The sequence below is a fragment of the Gossypium hirsutum genome, chromosome A06, assembly GCF_007990345.1.
Source record: "Gossypium hirsutum isolate 1008001.06 chromosome A06, Gossypium_hirsutum_v2.1, whole genome shotgun sequence".
In the NCBI taxonomy this organism is placed as follows: domain Eukaryota; kingdom Viridiplantae; phylum Streptophyta; class Magnoliopsida; order Malvales; family Malvaceae; genus Gossypium; species Gossypium hirsutum.
This window is the reverse complement of record NC_053429.1, coordinates 52,054,907-52,080,130: the sequence shown is the minus strand read 5'-3', so window position 1 is coordinate 52,080,130 and position 25,224 is coordinate 52,054,907. Positions and strand designations below refer to the sequence as shown.

At 37.0% G+C, this 25,224-nt stretch overlaps 1 protein-coding gene across 1 annotated transcript; it reads right to left on the bottom strand.

Annotated features, from left to right (window-relative positions):
* Positions 1-218: 218 nt before the first annotated feature.
* Positions 219-1,112, bottom strand: LOC107963046 (uncharacterized). Its single transcript, XM_016899646.1, has 2 exons — positions 927-1,112; positions 219-572 (listed from the first exon to the last, which is right to left on the bottom strand). Exons 1-2 carry the CDS (start codon positions 1,110-1,112, stop codon positions 219-221), a joined length of 540 nt encoding a protein of 179 aa, XP_016755135.1.
* Between the last annotated feature and the right edge of the window lie 24,112 nt (positions 1,113-25,224).

Genomic DNA, 25,224 nt, shown 5'->3' with positions numbered 1-25,224 from the left:
AAATCCTTAATTGTTCTGATATCTTTCACAGATGAAATCTCAGAACTCGAAGCAATGACGTAGGTTAAATATGCCTCACAACCCTTACGCACCAACTTCTCAGCCTTAAGTGCAAAAATCACATTTGACAGATAATTTCGACGCTCTCCAATCACAATTACCTCATCATCCTTTTCAGTTTTTAGTATCATCCGCTTTACAGCACAGTCCAAATTTTCCTAATGCTTAACTAGCCAATCCATACCCAATATTATGTCGAATTCCCCAAAAGGAAGTTCCATCAAGTTAGCTAAAAAGATCATTCCTTGAACCTCCAAAGGTACATCCTTAAACAATTTGTTCACTCTTATTGATTGCCCTAATGGACTCAACACGGTAACCTCACTCGTAGTGTTTTGACACATTACACCCAACTTCTTAGACACAGTGCATGCTACATAAGAGTGCGTAGATCCCACATCAATCAATAAAGTGTAAGGTACATTATGAATAAAGAACATACTCGCAATAACATCTGGGGCGTCTCCATCTTCTCGGTGACGTGCAGCATAAACCAGTGCTGGCTGCCTCGCCTAAGTATGTGCAGCACCTCTGCCCGATGCTCCACGACCACGACCTATACCATTTCCACCTTTGGCCCGACCATGGCCTCACAGTGGCTGTTGATAACCTTTTTGCGACTGAATAATAACCATACTAGTAGCTTGCATCTGATCGGGCCTCCGTGGACAATCCCTGATACGATGCTCCATAGATCTGCACCTCAAACACGCCCCTATCCGTACCCAGTACTTGCCCTAATGGCATTTCCCACAAATAGTACAGGGCTGCGATCCGAAAGTTGCAACAGGGGGCCTAACTTTGACTGGCTCATTAAACCTGGCCTTTTTCTTAGGCCCCATAGCTGAACCTAAAGGCTCTCAAACCCTCTTGTTTCTACCTTTATCCTTTTCACGATTCTGGTGACTAGTGCGCTTCACATCCTCGGCGATCTTTGGCTTTTCCACTAACACAGCAAAATCTCTCTTCCTCTGTGGAGCTATCAAAACCTGTAGATCATCTCTGAGGTCATCCTCAAAATGCATGTAATGCTCATACTCAGTTGCCACCATGCCTCACGCATAGCGGCTTAATCGTAAAAATTCTACCGTATATTCAATTACGAACTTATCCCCTTGGGTTAGATTCAGAAACACCCTTTTGTGGGCGTCCACATAGTTAGCGCTCACATATTTCCCTTGGAATGCATTCTTGAAAAACTCCCAAGTCAATCGATCAGGCTGAGTACCCTTTTTCACTGTAAGCCACCACTGATAGGCTTCATCTCGTAGTAATGATACCGCTCCTTTTACTTTCTACTCGATAGTGTAGTCGAGGTCATCCATAATCCTCTCTGTGGCCTCAATCCAATATTCAGCCACACTAGGGGCAACTCCAGCAACACCCCTAATGTAACACCCCAAACCCGGCCTGGAAGTTTGGCTCGAACTTGGCGTGTCACATTGAAGTGTTTTTCGAAAACCATGTTTCCATTAAAAACCCTTCTTAATAATTAAAAACTTATACCCTTTTTAAACCTTGTTAGAAAACCTCAGCTGAATAACATTCTTAACAACTTTGTAAAAATCTTGGTAGTTGCGGAAACTTACTTTAAAAATAATTGTGGTTACGTGATGTTTTGAATAACAGTAGTTGCTTTGGAAAATCGTGTTCTAATACTAGCAATTATAAGAACAATAAATAAAATTCCAAATTTGAAATCCAGAAAATTACAACGGCTTTACTACAACCCACATAAAATAATTTAAAGGAAATAATCAAAACTGTAACATAAACAGTGTGTGTGGCTTCCTCCGAGCCCCTAGCAACCACGATCCATCTAAGGCTGGAAATTACCTGAAAGGTTAATAAACGGGGTGAGTTTACGAAAACTCAGTGTGAAATCCCCTACTATAAAAAGGAACAGTCAGTTATCTAAAAGAATTAAAAGTCTGGCCCCAGCCTTACTTACAATTTCAGTACCAATCGGGTCTTAGCCCATTACAACAGACAGTACCAGATGGACCTTAGCCCATTACAGAATAAGAAACATTATCATAATTGGAACCAAAATGAGAATCAGAATCAGAATCAGTAACAGAATCAGAATCAGAATCAATATTAGTAACAGAATCAGAATCAGAATCAGAATTAGGTGACAGAATCAGAATCAGAATCAGAATTACGTGACAGAATCAGAATCAGAATCAGAATTACGTGACAGAATCAGAATCAGAATCAGTAACAGAATCAAAATCAGAATCAAAATCAGTATTAGTAACAGAATTAGAATTAGAATGTGAATGCAATCACAACCCAATCCAGCCGTATACACCCCCGTACCAACCTTACACCATGTGGGGAGACAACTCGACCCACCCATCCGCTACACACCACAGAATTTGCAGCATGGCTGCCAGAACAGATATCGTGACAGAGTCACCAGATACAGATATTGTGGCAGAGCCACCAGAATCAGATAATGTGGCAAACCCACCTAACAGAATACGTGGCACAAAGCCATAGATAACTGTAATAACTTCGGCACATAGCCATCAGTGATAGTAATATAACTGGCGCACAGCCTTCAGTAAATATGATCGACACAGAGTCGTGAACAAATATGTTAGGCACATAGCTACAGGTAAATACGTTTGGCACGAAGCCATAGTCAAGATGGCACAGAGCCATATTTAGGTTTGCACAGAGCCATTAATAACGGGTCTATAATCGGCACGAAGCCCACAACAACAGCACATAGCCTTCGGTAGCGTGATCGGCACTTAGCCATCGATCGGTCAACAGATATTGTGACAGAGTCACCAAATACAGATATTGTGGCAGAGCCACCAGAACAGATATTTGTGGCATAGCCACCAGAACGCTTCCTTCGTACAAAATCCCAACCCATGCAACATGTCATGTATGCAGAATGTCATGCCCATATTTGAATAAAAAAATCACAGTCAAGTCACTCATATCACCAACATATATTCACAATCAAATCCGTCAAACACACAGTCCAAGTCAGTCACTTGCCCACAAGGGCAAAACAGTCATTTAACACCCTAGGGGCAGAATGGTAATTTTACCCCACAAGGGTATCTCGGTAATTCTACCCTACAGGGGTATTTCGGTATTTCTACCCTATAAGGGTATTTCGATAATTCTACCCTACAGGGGTATTTTGGTAATTCTATCCTATAAGGGTATTTCAGTAATTCTACCCTATAGGGGTATTTCGGAAATTCTACCCTACAGGGGTATTTCAGTAATTTCACAATCAAGGGTAAAACGGTAATTCTGTAAATCGAGGGTAAAACGATAATTTTGTAAACTGAGGGTAAACCAGTAATTCTGTAAATCAAGGGTAAAATGGTAATTTTACAAATCAAGGGTAAAACGGTAATTCTGTAAATCAAGGGTAAAACAGTAATTCTGTAAACTGAGGGTAAAACTGTAATTCTGTAAATCGAGGGTAAAATGGTAATTTTACAAATCAAGGGTAAAACGGTAATTCTATAAATCGAGGGTAAAATAGTAATTCTGTAAACTGAGGGTAAAACGGTAATTTTGTAAATCGAGGGTAAAACGGTAATTCTGTAAACTGAGGGTAAAATGGTAATTTTGTAAATCGAGGGTAAAATGGTAATTTTAAAAATCGAGGGTAAAACGGTAATTCTGTAAATCGAGGGTAAAACGATAATTCTGTAAATTGGGAGTACTTTGGTAATTTTACAAGTCGAGGGCATTTCAGTAATTGGTAAACTAAAGTATTCTAAACACGGATAACAATACGACTGGGCCTAAAGCCTATTCTCGGCCCAAATAGGCCCACACGCTCGTATGGCCCTTTTAACCCAAACCTAGCCACAGATATGCGATTCACCTAGCCTAGTCCAATATTTACTACACAATCAAACAACTTATCCAATTGGGCCCGTAGGCCTGTTGGGCCCACATGGCCCCTTTCGGCCCATCGCGGCCCGAAGTAGCCATCCAACTACAAGAGTAGTGATAAATACACACCTGATTGGAGACTGAAGTTAATCCACGCTCCGAGCACTCTTAGCCGACGCCCAACCCAAACGAGCACGCCATAAAGCGAAAGGGATCAGCCAAGAAAGGTACCTTTACTCTCCTCATGGTTCTCTCTATTTAAAGCCAGCTTCCCATCCACTCTTATGTTAGCTTCCCGATGTGGGATCCCTCCAACATCATAGTTTAAATTCAACACCAACTCTTGCCGCCCCCTGTTAGCAAAATAAATGCTCTTTGCTTGCTATGGGATTCGAACCCATGCCTCCCCTCAAATGCTCCACATGCCACTTGCCACTAAGCCACGAGGATTTTTGTGTCACAATTTCTCCAACAATATTCTTAAGGCCTACCTACTACACCCAGGGTTTGATTCACCTTAAACCAAATTTTTTGCTAGAGTCCAGGTTTAAACCCAGGACTTCTCCAACACTTCTCAACAAACTTAACCACTGAAACAAGCCTTCATTAACTAAATTTGCATGCACAACAGAATATTATAAGCTGCCTTCAACCGCTCCCATGCTTAAGGCCCAAAACTTCTAGGCCCAAATTCAGGGTGTTACACCTAAAGATCTTAGCCCCATTAGACCTGAGTCATTCCGTTACCGATCCACAGCCTACAGTACCAGTTTGGGCCAAGCGGACCTCTCCAAAATTCATAGCATAGCCTGGGACAGTGTGTCGTCCCCAACTATCCGATCATGTGACCCAGTCTTAGTCACAGGTGAATCTGGAGCCTCTCTTGCCTCAACGTTAGGCATATGGCCCGATGCCGAAGATCCAGCCCGAACACCTCCACGGCCTCCGCCGCGGCCTCTTGTACCTCTTCCACAAGTGCCTCTAGTGCTCATTATCGATTTGTATATTATATGTATTAACAGTTTTATGCATTAGTTTTACAATTTCAGTGTTTATTAATGGATGTTTTATGAAAAATAGCATCAATATTTCAGAGTTGTTTGCTTTTGCAGTTCGTAGTCTTACTACAGTTTCAGGTTACCCTAATAAAGGTTTCAGCATAGTCTATTATCTACGATAATCTTAGTATTTCAGTTAAAACATATAGTAGTTTTAGAGAACTTATATACCAGAGACTCAGTAGACCACACATTCAGAAGTATTACTTCAAAAATTCTTTACTATTACTTGAAAACAGTTCCTTTGAAAATTTATGTTTTTTAGAAAAACCCAAATCCATAGCTGAGTTTTACAACCTGGCTCTGATACCACTAAATCTAAGACCCCAAACCCGACTTAGACATTAGGGACGCATCTGTGATGTCACATTGAAGTGAGTTTTGAAAAACGTAGTTCTATTAGTGAAGTCCGTTTGTTTTAAAACCTTATTTATGATCCTTATGAAATGCTATTTTATTTTATTTATTTGTTAAATTATGGGTTCATTAAGAAAAACATGACTCATACAAAATTGTTATTACACTTTGAAACATTGTTCGTTACGAAAGCTTTTGAAACCAATTACGTGGCATAGCAGTGAAAACATTTTACCTTCTTAAAACCCGAGTCCTACAGCTAGCAGCTATAAGTCAATTTAAATAAAACCCCAAATAAAATGAAACTTTAAAATGGCCTTATTACATAAAATTTACCCATATAAAACTACTTTTACTAAATTCAAACAAAAACATAATTAGTGGTGTGGCCATCTCCGAGTCCCTCGCAGCACCGACCCGCCTAAGGATTACCTGCACAGATAGGCAGAAAATGTGAGTTTTTGAAAACTCAGTGTGTAATTCTTATTTATCAAATAGTCAAACATACAGTGTTGAACAGTCTGGGCTTAAGCCCATATCAGTCGCAGTATCAGTGTGGATCTTAGCCCAATACAGTAACAGAATTAGTGTGGGCCTTAGCCCAATTCAGTATAGTATCAGAAATTCATACAAAGATCCTACCTATCCATCCTCTACACTCTACTCCGTCTAGCCCTACACTCCATGTGGGGATAAAATCGACCCACCCATCCCTACGCTCCAGAATATAGTACCGGTCTCGGCACTAACAGTATTTTCAGCAGAGCTTCCAGTATAGGCTTATAGCCTTTCAGTACACTTCCTCCAATATCATATATCCCACCCCATGCAATGCAACATAGTATAAATGTTCATACAATAAAGATGGCATGCTCAACAATCATACAACATACAGGGGTATATCTGTCATTTACCTCATAGGGGTATAATAGTTTTTTCATAGATTAGGGTCTTGATATACTTATCGACCCACCAGTAGGTCCACAGTCGTCTCAAACGACCCGTGCAACCTTAACAGTTTAAACAGCGAAAGTGGGCCCAGGCCCTTACTATAGCCTATGTGGGCCCGCTCGCTCGTGTGGCCCATTAAGCTCAATAATAGCCTTGGCCGTGTGAACTACACAACCTGGTCCATTATACTTCACACATCCGTGTGATTTACTCGTGTGGGGCCCACAAGCCGGTGGGGCCCACAAGCCGGTGGGGCCTATACGACCCATTTCAGCCTAACATGGCCCAAAACGACCTATGCCCATAAGATTGCTCGTGGTGGTCTCTAAAGTCACATGCTCGCGCTTATGGTTTAGAGGACCACATAGGCGAACGCACGCCTACATGGCATCAATGGTAACAGTTTTTCGACTTTTTCGTTTAACAATTTAAGTAGTGTGAATACACACCTCTTACGAAATGTGCGCTACGACCAAGAGTTTCCCAAACCTACATTCAGTCACGATAATCCATTAGTCGATTAATACTGTTAATCACCCTTCCCTATTCCTAACTTAATTTCATCCAATACTTGCTTTGAACGAAGAAGTGATTAGCCCTATTAAAACTGTTGACGAAGGTTTGATAAAGAACTCCTTGGTGAACACTGCATAATAAATGGTTTTTATTAATCATGTTTACTTATACATGACCAGTTACAGAGATAAGGGCATTCGGCCAATACATAGGATTCCAAGGCAAAATACCCCAGTCTAAAATAACAACATCGAAAACGTTACCTTCAATCGAGAGACAAGCAAAAGATTCTGATCGCTTCTGTAACACTTGCGCACTTGTCTGCTCCTCGAGAAGTATTACCCCTAAAGAATACCAAAGTCATTAGAGTAAGAGATTCGGCATTAAGAGAAAAGAAGGGAAAATTGAAAGAGCAGAAACAACAAATGACTTACCAATCAATGTTCGGCCAACCACCAAAGAAGGGAGGAAGTGTTGAGAGAGAGCTGAGAATAAAGAAGAGAAGAAGAAGAAATAAATATTCAGTTTAAAACAATAGAAAAAGCGAATACTGGACACCGACAAAAGGAAAAGAAGAAGATGAAGGTTCGGCAAGGGTAAAGAAATATAGAAGGAGGTGAGGAAGAGGGAGAAAAATTGATCTAGCAACCTACACAATTGAAGAACTGCCCAAAAAGTCTGATACAAAAATGCTCACAAGTCACAAGTAACATTTGGCTACCAATAAACAACGAAACCGACAGATGACAAAAAAGAAAAGAGAAGAAAATCGAAAAGAGGTGGAACTATTGAATTGAGAGCACAAAACCAAAAAAAATTTCAGCACCAAGTTTCCTAACCATCCTATGATCGAATGGCTTAGGAGAGTCCTCATTCGACACCACTACTACCTCAGCTTCCCACTTCTTCAATTCTCTCCTAATTTCCCTCTTCACCAAACTCCAACCGATAACTCCCTCATCCATTCCCACTATTCTCTCCTCAAATTTGGCTATTCACTCCCACACAACCACTCCACCCTCAGAGTTTCGGTCAACCCCAATCACCTACCTTGTGAGAGTAGCAAAATATTACTCCCTTGCGCTTAGGGTAGTTCAAACTCAAGACCCCTAGGCACACACCACACTCTACATGCCACCTGATTAGCAAGCCCTTCATGCCATGCAATAGTCATATAAATTTAAAAGTCTATTAACAATAAACAAGGGTTTATTCAAAAAGAAACCAAAATTTTCTCTAAAGCCTAGGTTTGAACCCAGGTCCTCTTACACTACTCAGGACCCTTAACCACCACAACACGTAAACCACATGTAACATAACACATCATTAAAATACTAAAGATTTGGGGCATTACACGACGATTAAGTATTTTCTTGCCAAGAAAGACGCTCAGCCAAGACTGATCCGATAGGTACTTTTACTTCAAGAGTTCGATTTAGAAATTCAAGATCGAAAGGGAGTAGAAAATCAAGTAGCAGATCACTTTTCTAGATTAGAGCTGCAAGAAGGGAATTTTCCACTTATACCAATTCAGGAGACATTTCTAGATGAACACATACTGAAGGTAAATGATGTCCATAATTACCCTTGGTTTGCTAATATTGCTAACTATTTAGCTTGTGGTTTGATGCTGATTGATAAGAGATATCATCAAAAGAAAAAGTTTCTTCACAATGTGAAGTACTATTTCTGGGAAGAACCATATTTGTTTAAAAAGTTTGCAGATCAAATGATCAGGAGATGCGTGGAAGAAGATAAAGTACATAAGATTTTATACCACTGTCACTCAGCTCCGAGTGGGGGACACTTCGAAGGAACACGTACGGTGGCCAAAGTATTCCAGGCCGGACTCTTTTGGCCAACACTATTTAAAGATGCATATGCTTACGTAAAGAGTTGTGATCGATGTCAAAGGGTCAGAAATGTCACCAATAGAAATGAGATGCCTCAAACAAACATCATTGAGGTAGAATTGTTTGATGTTTGGGGTATTGACTTTCTCGGTCCTTTCCCTCCGTCTTTTGGTCACAAGTACATCTTGGTAGACTATGTGTTTAAGTGGATTGTGGCTGAAGCATATCTGACAAACGATGCTAAGGTTGTGATGAAGGTTTTGCAGAAGCATGTGTTCACAAGGTTTGGAACCCCACGTGCCATCATTAGTGATGAAGGGTCCCATTTGAAAAACATGAAGTGAAGCACAAAGTTGCCACAGCTTACTATTCGTATACGAATGGGCAAGCTAAACTGGCAAACAAAGAGATCAAAGGCATACTTGAGAAGGTAGTTTGCCCAAATCAACGAGATTGGTCCAAAGAACTGATGATGCTTTATGGGCTTATAGGACAGCATACAAGACACCTTTAGGGTTGTCACCCTATAGGTTGGTCTTTGGGAAAGCTTGTCATCTGCCTTTGAAGTTAGAGCACAAAGCTTACTGGGCTCTCCAATGACTCAACTTGGACTAAAAATTGCTAAAGAGAAACGAATGCTTTAACTTAATGAGTTAGAAGAATTCTGAATGTCTACATACGAGAATGCCAAATTACTTAAGGAGAGACTCAATAAATGGCATGACAAGCACATTCGAGTTCGAGAATTTGAAGCAGGTCAGCAAGTCTTGTTATTCAATTCCAGATTAAGGTTTTTTCTAGGTAAGTTAAAATCACGTTGGTCCGGTCCATTTATGATTCATCGAGTCTATCCATACGGATTTGTTGAACTTTAAGGTAAGGGAGGTAATTTTTGAGTTAATGCTCAACGTTTGAAACATTACTGGGGAGATAAAATTGAACGGGATCAAATCTCATTCATTTTGTTTAAATTTTAAATCTCGTTCATTTTGTTTAAATTTTCTTGTTTTCTTTTTAAATAAATGATTTAGGATGTATTTTCGGGATTAGTATGCTCAAATAAATTCTATCTAGGAGATTGGAACTTAAGCGGGACCGCTTGTGACCCCTCTAATACTTCTTGGGAGTTGATTTTGACATAATTTTCTGAGAAATTATTCCCTAAATGGCAAAATAAATTTTTAAATTTTCAAATAAAAAGGGTCAATTTTGATCAAAGTTTTAAAATTGCAACTCAATTTCAAATTTTCATTAAGTTTAGAGAATTAATTGAACTATTTTTAAAATTTAGTTGTTATTTTTGTAAATATTAAAAATTAGATGCCTCTTTTTATAAATATTTTCAAAAGGCATCTAGAATAAATGTTTTTAGTTTAATAAAAAAGATGATAATTATTAATATATAATTATATCTATTATAATATATATTAATTGTTATCAACTTTATATAGAGTTAGGATTAGTTTTAATTTAGTCATATTTTATTTGATAAGTTTTTATCTTCATAAATTAATAGCAAATAATAAATTAATATGCATTATATTAATTATTAATTGTTATTTACTTTGACTAGAATTAGAACTTAGAATTTTTAATTACTAAATTTTTCTAAGAATTCTACTTTAACTCTTATTTCCCTCACTATTTAAATATCACCAATCTTCTCCATTTTTCTTCATTCAAACTTCCATCCCACCAAACAACCTAGTGCTGTAGCCCTTAACTCCCTAGTCGCAAGCCTCCAACTTCTCAGCCACAACACCGCCCGATAGTCATTCAGCCAACAACTCACCCCGCGCACACCTGCAGCCTCCGTGCGCACCCAGCAGCCCACGCACAAATGGGCACCAGCAGCCGCTCCTTATTGCTACTCCTTGGTGCCGCACCTGTTCCTTGCTCCAGCTCGCGCACGCCCACGTTGCTGCCTGCTGTCGAGTAGCTGCCCAATCCAGGTTGTGCCGCTCATCGATCCTGCTCGACTTGTCCGCTTGTTGCTCAACATCCGTGCGGCACATTAGCCCTATTACTCACACCAACACCCCATCCTTAACCGATAATCCTCCAACCTATCCTAAATTGACCTCTTTTGTTTTCTCTTAAATTTTAGATTTTATTTAATCATTTAATTTTTCAATTTATTGAATTATTAATATTTTATATTAATTAAATTTTTGAGAAATTGTTTTCCATCTTATGTTCAGGTTAATCATGCCTCGCAAAAGAACCCGCGCCTCTGCCCAAATTGATGAATCACAAAGCAAATTCCACTGTGAATAAGCCAAAGCGAGATACGAAAGTGTTTTCAAGAATCAACAAATGCATCTAGAGAAAGGCTTCACATTGAAAGAGAGCAATTATATTGATTTTATGGCGCGTATTCGTCAAGTTGCTGAAACTCTCAATTGGGAGTTGCTTTGTAAGAAAAGACCTAGTGTGGATGAGGAGTTAGTTCATGAATTTTATGTGAATTTAACATCAAACAAATTGAAGGAAGTATCTATCCATGGAATATTAATGACTTCTTTGAATTACCTGATTTGAAAATGATGAATATTCTTCCTTAATGAGCAATATCAAGCCTGAAAATTTGCAAGAAATACTCAAGGAAATTACAGTTCCAGGTTCTAAGTGGATTATATCAAAGAAAGGAATCCATACTAGTAGAAGAGAATATTTGACACCACTTGCAAAGGTATGGCTCTATTTCATCTGATTTAGCCTTATGCCTAGTTCACATGGAACTACGATTTCATTGGAGCGAATGGTCTTATTATACTCGATTTTAACTAGAAAGACCATTGATGTGGGAAAAATCATCCTGAGAGAAATGTGGAATTGTGTCGTTAGATGTTCTGGCCTAGCTTACTTTCCTTTTACAATAACAATTCTGTTCTTGAAAGCTAAAATTCTTGCCAATGTAAAGATGACAGGTTATAGCCAGGGCACAATCATAGATTGGGACCTCTACCGAATAGCTGGAGACTCTGTTTACAGCAAAAAGTTGAAGAAAGTGAGGATCCCAAAGAAGAAGAAGAAGATCCCACAGAGATCAGACTAATGCAATCAGCTGAAATCCCTGATCGGGTGGAACCAATGGAACCAAAAGCTGAACCTGATGTTAAGACCTCAATGTTCAGACCTCAACCGCCTCGCCCAGATCTTCGAGATGAGCTGTCAAAGTTGGTGGACATAATGCAAAATATGCAATAGCAGCAACAAGCTTATTGGAGATATTCAAAAATAAGGGATGACTCCATGGGAAGCGCTTTTACAAAAATATAGAATGACCCATTTTTTTTTGTGCCTGAGTTTCCAGATTCATATTTGAACGATGGAGTCCACAATCGAAGAGGGAGCGAAGCGATTCATGCAAAAACAAAGATAATGTAGAAAAAGATGAGTCGAATTCGGAAGGATCTGCAAATAAATAAAGGGGGGATCTTAACATTATTTTATTTATGTTCTTAGGTTATTTTAGGATTAAGTTAATTAGGAATTTTTATTCTCGCATAATAAAACAAGAGATGGAAATCATTAATAAAATTGAACAAGTAGCAAAGTATAAAGTGTGGCAATAGATATATACATGTCTAGGATTGGATTTGGAAAAAGCTTGGTACTTAAGTAGTCAAATTGACTCACCTCCTCTTTTCTAGAATCCTACCTAGTGTATAGTATCTATTCACTTTAAAGAATGAGGACATTGTTCATTTTAAGTAGGGGGACCGAAAAATTGAAATTATTTCCGTTAGAATAAATAATTCTTTTAATTATGAATAGGATATATTTTGTTCAATAATTTGAATTTTGGTTAAGTATGCTAAACTTCAGTATAAATAAAGTTCTATTATTTCAATAATTGTTATGTTAGCTTAATAATGACATAAATGTATTTTTAATAAAGCATGCAAATCATACCATAAAATTTTAGTTCCTTAGGAAAGTTTGGCATGCATGAAAGTTTAAAGTCTTTAGAATTGATTTAATAGTTTCTTGAGGCAAAATCCTAGGAAGCATGGAGCATTGAAAATGATTTAGGCAATTATTGTTTGAACCATTTGACCCTTTCAAGCCAACCATGATGAAATTTTTATCTTTTGAAACCCAACTTTGAGACTATATGGCCTAATTTTATTTGAACCCTTGCAAATTTAGCCATCACTTCTCTCATAACTATCTTAAAATTGTCCCAAACACTAGACTCAGTACTATTCAAAGTATTCTTTAAAAATAAGTTTTGGGGAGTTAAAAAAAGTATCAAATACTCTAAAAATTGTAGCACATATAGTAAAATGCTCATGTTAAAAAAAATAAAATAAAAGAGCACATTTACTTGAAAGAAAATAGATGTACAAAAGAGTATGTGAAAGCAAAGTAAGTTGGTGTATTGAGGGAAATTATTCCAAAGGTACGATTGAAGCTAAGTCTAAGGTTTTAAGCCTAAATTTATCTATCTTTTACCTACCCCTAGCCTAGCCATGTTACAACCTTTTTAAAGACCTATTGATTCAAGTTTCTATGCTACCTACATTAGTGGAGAGAAATTGCTATGTTCAACATATGGAGGCATAAGATAAACTTAATGATTGTAGCTTATCTTGAATAAGGAAATAAAATCAAATTGGTAAGGGTTAACATGTCTTTGTTAAGGAAGTATTTAGTCTAATTTTGCTATCATAATAGTTGCTGAGATTAATTTGAATGATATGCATGCTTAAGTAGCATAACTATCAAATATCTTGTTTTTGAGCATAAGTATATTAAATTCATAATTTTGGGAAGAATGTTGTTTTGAAGGAGTTTTTTAAAGGTGTTTTCGAGAAATTCTTTTCAAATTTGTGCATTACTCGAGACGAGCAATGAATTAAGTTTGGGCGTGTGGAAACACAAAAATATTCACACTTTTTCATGCCCTTTTTAACTTAAATTCATGCAGTTTTGATAAAATTCCTATTGGAAAATAATTAAGTTTTATAAAATAATTAAAGTGTACTTAAAATATGAACATGTTGAATTTTAATTAATTTTATAATTAATTTTGATGAATTTTGGTTATTTTTGACAGATTTGCACAAAGGGTGAAAAATGGCTCGACAGACACTACTAGAAGCACAAAATTGAGAAGCACTTTGAAGTATCAAGGCAAATTAATTTTCAGCCTAAGACAGTCCAAAATTATGTGTATTAATTCATAATATAAATAATTTTAATTTATATCCAATTTAATTTGGGTTTATAAATTATTATTAATAAATTATGAAAAGTGGTCTAGTTGAGCTGAACCGACCAAGTAATGGATAGCCCAAAACCGCCCCATGTGCTGACCCAAATCAGCTTTTGGCTGATTATTTAGCTTGCAAAGAGGCCGTTGAATACTTGTTCTAATAGCATTCAAACCCCTCCACAAATGGTGGCTTTCTAGATTTGCCCCAAGCTCAATTTAGCAAGTTTGGAATCATCAAACTTGCCACATGTGTGGCCGGCCAAGGGAGGGCTCTTTGGCTGCTAATTTTAGCTATTTTAGCAGCCCTCTTCTGTAATGCCCCCACGCCCGAGACCATCGCCGGAGTCGAGTATGAGGCATTACTAAGCTTAGTTTAACATTTTTAGAACTTTGGATTATTGTTTCTACATTCACAGCTTTTAAGCTACTTGCGTCACAGTCACAAGAAAAATCATATCTCAAGTTACGAAACTCGAAATCAAGATCCGTAAATTTTACCTGAATCTATACTCATATACCTATCTTCTAATTTTTTTCTAGAATTTTTGGTTGGGCCAATTAGTACAGTTTATTAGTTAAAGTTACCCCTGTTTCAGGACTCGACTGGTCTGACCTCTGTTTACTACGAACCACATTTCTCTATGTAAAAAATTCATATGACTATGAGATTTGTTTCTACTAAAACTAAACTCAATAAGGATTCTGAGGATATAAAATATACCACCTAATTATATCTTTATAATTTATGATGAATTTCTAAAGTTGGAGCAGGGGATTCAAAAACTGCTATGACCCTGTTTCACTAAAATTCAAATATATTCTAACATATAATTCCTTTACCTGTTTCATTTGTTTCATGTGAAACTAGACATAATAAGCTTCAATTTGATATGTAGTCCATCACCACATTCAATTGCTATGATTTTTAGTAAATTTTCAAACTCGCGTCAGTGTTGCTGCAGTATTCTGTTTATGGCAAATTTCATCCTTTTTATGAGTTTTTATGCACTAAGTATCTTAATAGTTTTCCTTAACATCAAACATAATCTACACTAACCATTTTCATAATTTATCATTATCAAGAATTTCCTCAACCATTCCACAACCATACCATAAGATCATTTTCACAAAATAGGTATATTGCTATACATGCCATACTTAAATTTACAAGCCATTTACCAAAAGTCTTCCGGATAGTGTGACTGAGCCTTCGACCTATCCCGACTCCTGAGCTGGCTTGTCCAAAACTACAATGAGTAAGAAGGAGGGAGTAAGCATAAATGCTTAGTAAGTTCATATGCAAATAATAAGTAACATAACAAACAGTTATACCAATCAACATTAGCATACATCACTAAAACACATATCACATTTCTAAACATCATTCCTCATCATCTTATTACCTTATAGTGGTTGTATCAATACTCAACCCGAGGGTTAAATACATACCTGTCCAAAATAACCATTTCACATCACTCACCAATACTTCTCTTTACATCTCGAATATTCCTCCATTGAGTAGAACTTTACCCGTTGAACACATCGGAATATAATTCGGATACATGGATAATTTGCATATAAGTGCCACATATTCAATCAAGCAATCATGTAACCCGCCCATAAGCGAACTCGGACTAAACTCAACGAGCTCGGGCGTTCGCATCCATAAGTGAACTCGGACTCAACTCAACGAGTTCGGATGCCTAGTTACATCACACGAACTCGGACTCAACTCAACGAGTTCGGACATTCGCATCCATAAGTGAACTCGAACTCAACTCAACGAGTTCGGATGCTCAACCATCCTAGTGACATGTCACTTGTATCCTAATCTATTCCTAAGGTTCAAACGGGATTTTTCTCGAACACTTATCCTTGCCGTCTTCCGTAGAATGCCAAAATCAATACTCGGTAACAATTATATTTAACAAGTAGCTCACATAATTTACATATTATTTGAAATTACCCACAAAGCATACATTTCATAATGAAATTCAGCATAACACATAATTAATATCAATAAATTAAAAATAACAATTATGCTACATTATTTACACATGAACTTACCTTGGTACCAAAATACAAAGATTTTGCAATTTAGTCCACAATCTTTTCTTTTCCTCGATTGAGGTCGATTCCACGTCTTTCTTGATCTAAAATAACACATTTAGCTCATTTAATACTCACATTATCAAATTAACCCTTAACTCAAATTTTGGAAAAATTACAATTTTGCCCCTAAACTTTTGCATATTTACATTTTTGCCCCTAGGCTCGGGATTAAACTTTATTCCTTATTCTTATGTTTTACAACATGCTGATCACTTTTCTCTTCTATGGCAACATCAAATTCTCACTCTAACATGTACTTGTGACTATTAGGTATTTTTACCGATTAAGCCATTTTACTCGTTTTTGCTTAAAATCGAGTAGTAAAAGTTGTCTAACATAATTTAAAACCCCATATTCTATCATAAAACATCAAAATACACAAATTTCACCTATGGGTATTTTTCCAAATATAAACCCTAAGTTGAATTATTGCTAACATAAGCTTAATCGAGCTACCGGGATTCCAAAAACGTAAAGAACATTAAAAATGGGGCTTGGAATCACTTACTATGGAGCTTGGAAGCTTGAAACAAACCCTAGCTATGGAGAACCCTTGAAATTTCGTCCTAATGAAGAAGATGGACAAAAATTGGCTTTTAATTTTGTTTTTAATTCATTTTAATAACTAAATGACCAAAATACCCTTACTACTAAACTTTCCAAAAATTCCTTCCATGTCCTAATTTTGTCCATGAACTTAAAATTGGTCAAATTTCTATTTAAGACCTCCTCATTAATATTGCAAAACAATTTCATACTAAAAACTTCTAGAATGCAAGTTTTGCAACTTATTCGATTTAGTCCCTACTTTCAATTTAAGCACTTTAGGCATAGAATTTCATCACGAAATTTTCACACAGTCATGCAATCATATCATAATCATCAAAATAATTATAAAATAATTATTTCTATCTCGGATTTGTGGTCACGAAACCACTATTCCGATTAGGCCCTAATTCAGGATATTACAACTCTCCCCCCCTTTAAGGATTTTCGTCCTCGAAAATCTTACCTGTAAACAGATGTGGGTATTGATTTCTCATAGTTTCTTCGGATTCCCATGTAGCTTCTTCTACTCCATGCCTTTCCCACAACACCTTCACAAGTGCAACATTTTTATTCCTTAGTTGTTTGACCTCTCGAGCTAAAATCTTAATCGGTTCTTCTTCGTAGGTCATATATGGTTGTAGTTCAATTTCTGTCGGTGAAACTACACGTGAAGGATCCGAATGATACCGATGTAACATAGATACGTGGAACACATCATGAATCTTCTCTAATTCAGGTGGTAATGCTAGCCGATATGCTACCGGTCCAACTTTTTCAATTACTTCATACGGCCCAATAAAACGCGGACTTAATTTGCCCTTCCGCCCAAATCTAAGGACTTTCTTCCACGGAGACACCTTTAAAAATACTTTATCACCAACTTGAAATTCAATGTCCTTTCGTTTTAGATCTGTATAATATTTCTGTCTATCTGAAGCAGCTTTCAAACAATCTCGAATTACTTTCACTTTTTCTTCAGTTTTTTTTATTAGATCAACTCCATAAATCTGATTTTCCTTGAGTTCAGTCCAATACAAAGGCGTTCGACACTTACGACCATACAATGCTTCATAAGGTGCCATTTTCAAGCTCGTCTGATAACTATTGTTGTAAGCAAATTCTACCAACGGCAAATATCTTTCCCAACTTCCTTGAAATTCCAATACACAACATCTGAGCATGTCTTCAAGAATCTGAATTACTCTCTCTGATTGTCCATCAGTTTGTGGATGAAAAGCAGTACTGAAATTTAACTTTGTACCTAACGCGTCTTGCAGCTTTTGCCAAAACTGCAAGGTAAACCTTGGATCTCTATCTGAAATAATCGACAATGGTATTCCGTGTAATCTAACAATTTCTCTAATATACAGTTCAGCCAACTTGTTAAGAGAATAATCCGTACGTACCGGGATAAAATGAGCCGACTTAGTTAATTTGTCAACTATTCCCAGATGGCATCTTTCTTTCTTGGAGTCAATGGTAATCCTGAAACAAAATCCATAGTAATCCAATCCCATTTCCATTCAGGAACCATAATAGGCTGAAGTAATCCCGAAGGCACTTGGTGTTCAGCTTTCACCTGTTGACAAATTAAGCATTTGGACACAAACTCTGATATATCTCTTTTCATTCCATTCCACCAATACATTTTCTTCAAGTCATTATACATTTTCGTACTACCCGGATGAATCGAGAAATAACCACTATGTGCTTCCTGTAGGATCTTTTGAATCAATTCCTCATTCTTCGGTACACAAATCCGATCTTTAAACATTAAGCACCCATCAGAACTAATTTTGAAATCTGACTCTGTATCAACTTCACACTGTTTTCTCTTGGCTTGCAAATCTTGATCATCTTTCTGAGCTTCAGAAATCTCTTGCAAAAACATTGGTTTTGCTCTTAACTCTGCTAGAACCGAACCATCATCTGACACTTTCAACTAAGTGTTCATAACTCTCAAAGCAAACAACAACTTTCTGCTCAAAGCATCAGCAACCACATTCGCTTTTCCCGGATGATAATCAATAACAAGCTCGTAATCTTTCAATAATTCCAACCATCTTCGTTGTCTCAAATTCAAGTCTTTTTGTGACATCAAGTACTTAAGACTTTTGTGGTCGGTATATACCCGACATTTTTCACCATACAAATAATGTCGCCAAATTTTCAAAGCAAACACCACCACAGCCAATTCCAAATCGTGAGTAGGATAATTCCTCTCATGAGGTTTTAACTGCCTCGAAGCATATGCCACCACTTTTCCTTCTTGCATGAGCACACACCCCAAACCATTTAGAGAAGCATCACTATACACCACAAATTCTTTACCTGATTCGGGCTGTACTAACACTGGTGCCTCTATTAATAACTTTTTCAATTCTTCAAAACTCTGTTGACATTCTTCCATCCATTCAAATTTAACATCCTTTCGGAGTAATCTAGTTATAGGAGCAGCAATTATAGAAAATCCATTTACAAACCGCCGATAATACCCAGCTAGCCCCAAGAAACTTCTAACTTTGGTTACGTTTTTCGGTGGTTTCCAATCAACAATGGCTAAAATTTTACTAGGACCAACCCGTATATCATCACCTGAAACAATATGACCCAAAAATCCAACTTCTCGAAGCCAAAATTCACTTTTACTAAACTTAGCATACAGCTGCTTATTTCTCAAAGTTTGCAAAACTATCCTCAAATGCTCAGCATGCTCTGTATCATCTTTTGAATAAATTAAAATATCATCTATAAACACCACAACAAATTTGTCCAAGTATGGCTGAAATATGCGATTCATTAAATCCATAAACACAGCAGGAGCATTTGTCAATCCGAATGGCATAACTAAAAATTCATAATGACCATACCTTGTTCTAAAAGCAGTTTTAGGCACATCCGACTCTTTTACCCGCAGTTGGTAATACCCAGATATCAAGTCAATCTTTGAAAACCATGTCGCTCCTTTTAGCTGATCAAACAAATCATCAATTCTTGGCAACGGATACTTGTTTTTGATTGTCACCTTGTTTAACTACCGATAATCAACACACAACCTCATAGAACCATCCTTCTTTTTCACAAATAACACGGGAGCACCCCAAGGTGAAAAACTCGGTCTCACAAAACCTTTATCAGTCAACTCTTGCAACTGCGACTTTAATTCCTTCAACTCTACTGGTGCCATTCTATACGGAGCAATCGAAATCGGAGCTGTTCCCGGTATCAAATCAATACCAAATTCTACTTCCCTGACTGGAGGCAAACCCGACAATTTTTCTGAAAATACGTCCGCAAATTCACACACAACCGGCACTGATTCAACTTTCTTTTCAACTTCTTTTGTATTAATTACATACGCCAAATAAGCTTCATAACCCTTTCTCAGATATCTTTGAGCTGACATTGAAGAAACCACACTAGGCAATGCCTCTGATTTATCTGATTCAACCCGCAGAGTTTCACCATTTCCACACTTTAATTCTATAATCTTTTCTTTGCAATTTATTTTAGCATCATGCAATGTCAACCAATCCATACCCAAAATAACATCAAACTCATCAAACGGCAACAACATTAAGTCGGCCGGAAAGTAATGATCCCGAATCATTAAAGGACATTTCTTACATACTTTATCGACAGTCACACATTTGCCTAACGGATTCGACACTCTAATCATAAATTCTGTGTTCTCAACAGGTATATTCATACTAGACACCAATTTCATGCACACATATGAATGAGTAGAACCGGGATCAATCAAAGCAATAACATTAACATTATAGAGGGAAAATGTACCGGTAATCACATCAGGTGAGGAAGCATCTTCACGTGCTTTAATAGCATAAGTTCTAGCCGGAGCCCTTCCTTCAGGTCTAACTGGTGCATCCCTGGCTTCATTCTTACTGCTTGCTTCGCTCCCAGCTTTTCTTGGATATCTTCCTCTCGAATCCGCCCCACTTGTTTTTGTATTCTGAAATTTTTCTTTTTCAGCTCTCTCTGGGCAGTCTCTAATAAAATGATCCAAAGAACCACATCAAAAACATCCATTTGCTCTACATGGACCAAAATGATTTCTACCACACCGCTGGCACTCAGGTTTAACAAATCTCGAGTTCCCTACACTGGCTGCCGAAGTAGTCTGGGATTTAGGACCCACATTTTGCTTCTTATAATTCCCATATGATAGCCCAGCTGAAGCTTGGGAACGAGGATTCATATTCCTTGACTTTCTAGGTTGCTGTGAAAATGAACCGCTCATCGATATTTTCTTCCAATTTCTAGTCTCAGCCTCTACCTTTTTCTTTTCTTTAAGTAATTCTTCGGCCTTACAAGCTCGATCAACCAATACTACCATTTCTTTTAATTCAAGAATTCCAACAAATACCTTGATGTCTTCGTTGAGTCCGTCTTCAAATCGTCGGCACATCTTGGCCTCTGTAGGAACATACTCTCTGGCATACTTACTTAATCGAACAAACTCTCTTTCATATTCTGTAACCGTCATATTACCTTGCTTCAGCTCAAGAAATTCTTTACGCTTCTGATCAATAAATCTTTCACTAATATATTTCTTCCGAAACTCTTCTTAAAAGAATTCCCAAGTTATTTTCTCTTTCGGTACCACCGAAATCAAAGTCTTCCACCAATTATAAGCTGAATCCCTCAACAAAGATATAGCGCATTTCAAACATTCTTCAGGTGTACAAGATAATTCGTCAAATGCCCGGATTGAATTTTCAAGCCAGAACTCTGCTCTCTCGGCATCATCATCAATATTTGCTTTAAATTCTTCGGCCCCTTGCTTGCGAATTCTATCAACTGGAGTTCTGTGAAATTTCATCAGATCCATACCTTGAGGCATCGGGGGTACAGGTTGAGGAATTGGGGGAGGTGGGGGAGGTTGTACATTTGGGTTCGTACGAACGAACTCAGTGTACCATGCACTCATCATTTAGAGAAAGGCTTCCCGACCCCTTTCTCCTCCTCCCTGACCAACAGTAGGAGGTGGATTTTCAGTCGGCGCTGCTCCTTCAGCCGGAGCTGGCACATTACTCTCTACTTCATCTGCCACAGCTAGATCGGGATCCATTTACTATAAAAAAATCATTTAAAAACGTCAGAAGTCGTCACACTATCACAATTTATACATATGGCATGTGTAGCAAAATCCGTACATACAACACGTAGTCCGAGAACTGACTAAACCTGCTCTGATACCACTAAATGTAACGCCCCCACGCCCGATACCATCACCGGAGTCGAGTATGAGGTGTTACTAAGCTTAGTTTAACATTTTTAGAACTTTGGATTATTGTTTCTACATTCACAGCTTTTAAGCTACTTGCGTCACAGTCACAAGAAAAATCATATCTCGAGTTACAAAACTTGAAATCAAGATCCGTAAATTTTATCTTAATCTATACTCATATAAATATCTTATAATTTTTTTCTAGAATTTTTGGTTGGGCCAATTAGTACAGTTTATTAGTTAAAGTTACCCCTATTTCAGGACTCGACTGGTCTGACCTCTGTTTACTACAAACCACATTTCTCTCTGTAAAAAATTCATATGACTATGAGATTTGTTTCTACTAAAACTAAAATCAATAAGGATTCTGAGGATATAAAATATACCACCTAATTATATCTTTATAATTTATGATGAATTTCTAAAGTTGGAACAGGGGATTCAAAAACTGCTATGACCCTGTTTCACTAAAATTCAAATATATTCTAACATATAATTCCTTTACCTATTTCATTTGTTTCATGTGATACTAGACATAATAAGCTTCAATTTGATATGTAGTCCATCACCACATTCAATCGCTATGATTTTTAGTAAATTTTCAAACTCGCGTCAGTGTTGCTGCAGTATTCTGTTTATGGCAAATTTCATCCTTTTTATGAGTTTTTATGCACTAAGTATCTTAATAGTTTTCCTTAACATCAAACATAATCTACACTAACCATTTTCATAATTTATCATTATCAAGAATTTCCTCAACCATTCCACAACCATACCATAAGATCATTTTCACAAAATAGGTATATTGCTATACATGCCATACTTAAATTTACAAGCCATTTACCAAAAGTCTTCCGGATAGTGTGACTGAGCCTTCGACCTATCCCGACTCCTGAGCTGGCTTGTCCAAAACTACAATGAGTAAGAAGGAGGGAGTAAGCATAAATGCTTAGTAAGTTCATATGCAAATAATAAGTAACATAACAAACAGTTATACCAATCAACATTAGCATACATCACTAAAACACATATCACATTTCTAAACATCATTCCTCATCATCTTATTACCTTATAGTGGTTGTATCAATACTCAACCCGAGGGTTAAATACATACCTGTCCAAAATAACCATTTCACATCACTCACCAATACTTCTCTTTACATCTCGAATATTCCTCCATTGAGTAGAACTTTACCCGTTGAACACATCGGAATATAATTCGGATACATGGATAATTTGCATATAAGTGCCACATATTCAATCAAGCAATCATGTAACCCGCCCATAAGCGAAGTCGGACTAAACTCAACGAGCTCGGGCGTTCGCATCCATAAGTGAATTCAGACTCAACTCAACGAGTTCGGATGCCTAGTTACATCACACGAACTCGGACTCAACTCAACGAGTTCGGACATTCGCATCCATAAGTGAACTCGGACTCAACTCAACGAGTTCGGATGCTCAACCATCCTAGTGACATGTCACTTGTATCCTAATCTATTCCTAAGGTTCAAACGGGATTTTTCTCGAACACTTATCCTTGTCGTCTTCCGTAGAATGCCGAAATCAATACTCGGTAACAATTATATTTAACAAGTAGCTCACATAATTTACATATTATTTGAAATTAACCACAAAGCATACATTTCATAATGAAATTCAGCATAACACATAATTAATATCAATAAATTAAAAATAACAATTATGCTACATTATTTACACATGAACTTACCTTGGCACCAAAATACAAAGATTTTGTAATTTAGTCCACAATCTTTTCTTTTCCTCGATTGAGGTCGATTCCACGTCTTTCTTGATCTAAAATAACACATTTAGCTCATTTAATACTCACATTAACAAATTAATCCTTAACTCAAATTTTGGAAAAATTACAATTTTGCCCCTAAACTTTTGCACATTTACATTTTTGCCCCTAAGCTCGGGATTAAACTTTATTCCTTATTCTTATGTTTTACAACATGCTGATCACTTTTCTCTTCTATGGAAACATCAAATTCTCACTCTAACATGTACTTGTGACTATTAGGTATTTTTACCGATTAAGCCATTTTACTCGTTTTTGCTTAAAATCGAGTAGTACAAGTTGTCTAACATAATTTAAAACCCCATATTATATCATAAAACATCAAAATACACAAATTTCACCTATGGGTATTTTTCCAAATATAAACCCTAAGTTGAATTATTGCTAACATAAGCTTAATCGAGCTACCAGGATTCCAAAAACGTAAAGAACATTAAAAATGGGGCTTGGAATCACTTACTATGGTGCTTGGAAGCTTGAAACAAACCCTAGCTATGGAGAACCCTTGAAATTTCGGCCTAATGAAGAAGATGGACAAAGATTGGCTTTTAATTTTGTTTTTAATTCATTTTAATAACTAAATGACCAAAATACCCTTACTACTAAACTTTCCAAAAATTCCTTCCATGTCCTAATTTTGTCCATGAACTTAAAATTGGTCAAATTGCTATTTAAGACCTCCTCATTAATATTCCAAAACAATTTCATACTAAAAACTTCTAGAATGCAAGTTTGCAACTTATTCGATTTAGTCCCTACTTTCAATTTAAGCACTTTAGGCATAGAATTTCATCACGAAATTTTCACACAATCGTGCAATCATATCATAATCATCAAAATAATTATAAAATAATTATTTCTATCTCGGATTTGTGGTCACGAAACCACTATTCCGATTAGGCCCTAATTCGGGATATTACATCTTCAGCTATAAAAAACCCTTTAAACTGATCATTTGAAATACACCTCAAGCATTCACATCTTTTCTCTCTTCTCTCCACTTTCTCTTTTCTTTTCCATTTCAAATTCCCTTGCTCTCTTGCTGGTTTATCCTCTTGGAAAAGGGGAATTCATCAGCCATTTGGAGCAACAATTAATTGTTCATAGCAGGCTTGGACGACGAGGACAACGGAGAAGGAAGAACGGAGCAAACTAGTCAAGCCACAGAAAAACACTGGATTTGATTATTGTTCCCTATCTCTTTAATTTTTGTTGTTGTTATGATGAACATATCTACGAATATTTATGTTGTTGGAATGGTTAATTTAATCAATTTAACATGAATTTAATTCGTGTTAGGTTGATTGCATTTCGTTTGCTAAAATTGTTAAAATTGTGTTTATGTTGTTATAGGCCTCGGTAAGATGCTTGATTAAGTAAAATCATGACTAAGTTATTCTTGCATTACAGTTGTGAGGTAGCTAATGAATTAATTATTTAAACGGATTGAAATTGTAATTAATGGAAACAGTACTTAATCAGTGCATGTTTAATCATCTAAGGTAGCTAAGGGTTAAATTAGCAACGGTATCTGACGATACATTTGCCTTGCATAACTTGCAAGATTATTGTGATTAAGCTATTTCAGG

Excerpts from the sequence above, each read along its gene's own strand:
- LOC107963046 (XM_016899646.1), bottom strand. The coding sequence starts at position 1,112 with ATGGTGGCAACTGAGTATGAGCATTACATGCATTTTGAGGATGACCTC. Across the intron at positions 573-926 it reads ATAAAGGTAGAAACAAGAGG|GCGAGGCAGCCAGCACTGGT; the intron begins GTTTGAGAGCCT and ends GCACATACTTAG.